The 2327-nt window shown below is 41.3% G+C and overlaps 1 protein-coding gene across 1 annotated transcript; it reads right to left on the bottom strand.

Moving 5' to 3' along the window:
• Window positions 1-344: 344 nt before the first annotated feature.
• TMEM217 (transmembrane protein 217) lies at window positions 345-944 on the bottom strand. Its single transcript, XM_061195103.1, has one exon. The coding sequence runs from the start codon at window positions 918-920 to the stop codon at window positions 345-347; it is 576 nt and encodes a 191-aa protein (XP_061051086.1). The 5' UTR covers window positions 921-944.
• Window positions 945-2327: the final 1383 nt, after the last annotated feature.

Genomic DNA, 2327 nt, shown 5'->3' with positions numbered 1-2327 from the left:
GCTGTGGGTTGAAGGCTGATGAAGATATACCAAGATGAAAGGATTGCCAGACTGCAATTCAGTTTGATTTCATTCCTCACCCTCTTCGTTTTGACCAATAAGGAGGTAATGACAAGACAAGGAAAGAGGAACTCAAAGAGTGCTTGATAATAACAATGTCCTTTAACTAAACATCCTTAATGAGCAGCGTGTTCCAGTTGTCACTATAATCACTTTTCTCTCCGTATCCCCCCAAAAGAGCGGCAGTAGAGTCTCTGCTTGCTGAAAAGTGAAAGAGATGGAAACTGAACTACCATGAGAACCTGGGAGATCTGCCTATCATGGAAAAGGGCCAATGTCATTCACTATAGTGGCCGGTGGGTAAAGTGTATTATCTTTGATTTCCGCCGTGGGAATTCTCTACTACCTGTAGAAATACGTCTGTTGTAGGAAATGATATTGCCCTGGCTTTGATTTTTGTAGATCATGTAGGCATAGGTGATGACAAAGTACATCCAGAAACAGTGCACCAATATACGGGACACCAAACCAAACCAGCGCATGATTCTGACCTCTCCAATGTTAGAATCATCATTGGTAAGTGTTTGTACTACAATGTTTACAGTTTCATAGAAAAAGATCCAGATGATGTAGATCACCAGGCCCTTGTACATATGGGCATATACTGAGTATAGGAGCAAGAAGCAGATGATGATGGTGATGAAAGATAGGAAGAAGACGATAGTCAAACTCCAGCAGATCGTGAACTGTTTTATCAGGATACTTGTACTCTTGGTCTGTGCAGTAAGCTCAGTGCAATTGCTTCTCCTTAAGTACTTCTGTTCGAAGATGAGGTACAAGTCGATGGCCATGATGGTAAAGACCCCTGATAACACGGAGCCCATTTTGGCGGTCATCCCACACCAGTGCTGCCGTCTCATGCTGAGACCTCCTGTGAAGACAAATAATATGGGGGAGAATTCTGATTCCTGCCAATGTGGTAAATTACCAGGGTTTCTGCCTCCTTCCCCAAATTCACTTGGAGAAACAATAGAGAGAAATATGGAAACCAGACAATAACAGCTTTGACAAAGACAGAAGACTGTTTAAAATTAATTGGGAGTGTGAATGGGGAGGAGGGAGATGCAGTCTGGGGCTTGGTGACAGTGAGCAGATAAATTGGAGAAGTGGTTCTCAATGCCGGCTTCACATTACAGTCACTGAAAGTCACCACCCCACACCAATTAGAACATTCTCTGGGTAGGACCCAGATATCAGTCTTTTTAAAAACCTCCCTGTGATTTTCATATGTAGGCAGTATTGAAAAACACTGAATAGAAAAAGTTAGTTTACGTATTTTTTTTTTTAATTTATTTATTTATTTTTGGCTGTGTTGGATCTTCGTTTCTGTGCGAGGGCTTTCTCTAGTTGCGGCAAGCGGGGGCCACTCTTCATCGCGGAGTTTACGTATTTTTTAAATTTATTTATTTATTTTTGGCTGCAGGCTTTTCTAGTTGAGGCACGTGGGCTTAGTTGCAGTATGTGGGATCTTAGTTCCCAGACCTGGGCCCCCTGCATTGGGAGTGTGGAGTCTTAACCACTGGACTGCCAGGGAAGTCCCAGAAAAAGTCAGTTTAAATTATGCCCTTATCTCTTCCAGCATTGCTTTGGGCAACCATTGCTGCCCCCTGATGGGGAAAATTGGCCGCATCATCCAGACATTGAGTGCAGGTATCTCAGGAAAAAAATCAGGGTAGCGCAATAGCCCTGCTGGGGTGAGTTGATGAAAACAATTAGGCTTTGAGCAATCACTCCTCCACTACATACCAAAACTTAAGGAATACAATGAAAGGCGTACTTTAAGGGAAATTTAGAAACTTAGAATAGAATAGTCTTATCATGGAAAAAGAAAAGGCAATAATGAACTAAGCATTCAACCCAAGAAGTAAGGGGGGAAAAAAAACAACCAACGGTAAGAACAAAAAAAAAAAAGGAGGGAGAAAATAAATAAAAGAACAGAAATCAATAAAAAGGAAGAAAAGATAAAGCAGAGGGACTTCTGATTGCTAAGGTTATTGGGGCCAACTTGCTGCCAAAAAAAAAAAACACAACTAAAAACTGCTGTATAAAATAGTTTTAAAATATTCTTGAAAGCACAGAAGAGCTGACAAGATAGGAGGTAGGAGACCAAAGACTATAGGAATTCAGGAATTGGGACAGGTAAGCAAACATGAAAGTTAAATTTGCTCTGAGGGTATTTGCCAATCTGGGCAAACTTGAATTTCATTATGAGAACTCTGTAGGGTAAGGAGGAATGAAATTAAAGCTCAGGGTCCACCAAGGTGTGG

This window comes from Eubalaena glacialis, chromosome 7 (assembly GCF_028564815.1).
Source record: "Eubalaena glacialis isolate mEubGla1 chromosome 7, mEubGla1.1.hap2.+ XY, whole genome shotgun sequence".
Classification (NCBI taxonomy): Eukaryota; Metazoa; Chordata; class Mammalia; order Artiodactyla; family Balaenidae; genus Eubalaena; species Eubalaena glacialis.
The sequence above is the reverse complement of the archived record's forward strand: the minus strand, read 5'-3'. Positions and strand labels throughout refer to the sequence as shown.

Excerpts from the sequence above, each read along its gene's own strand:
- TMEM217 (XM_061195103.1), bottom strand. The coding sequence starts at position 920 with ATGAGACGGCAGCACTGGTGTGGGATGACCGCCAAAATGGGCTCCGTG.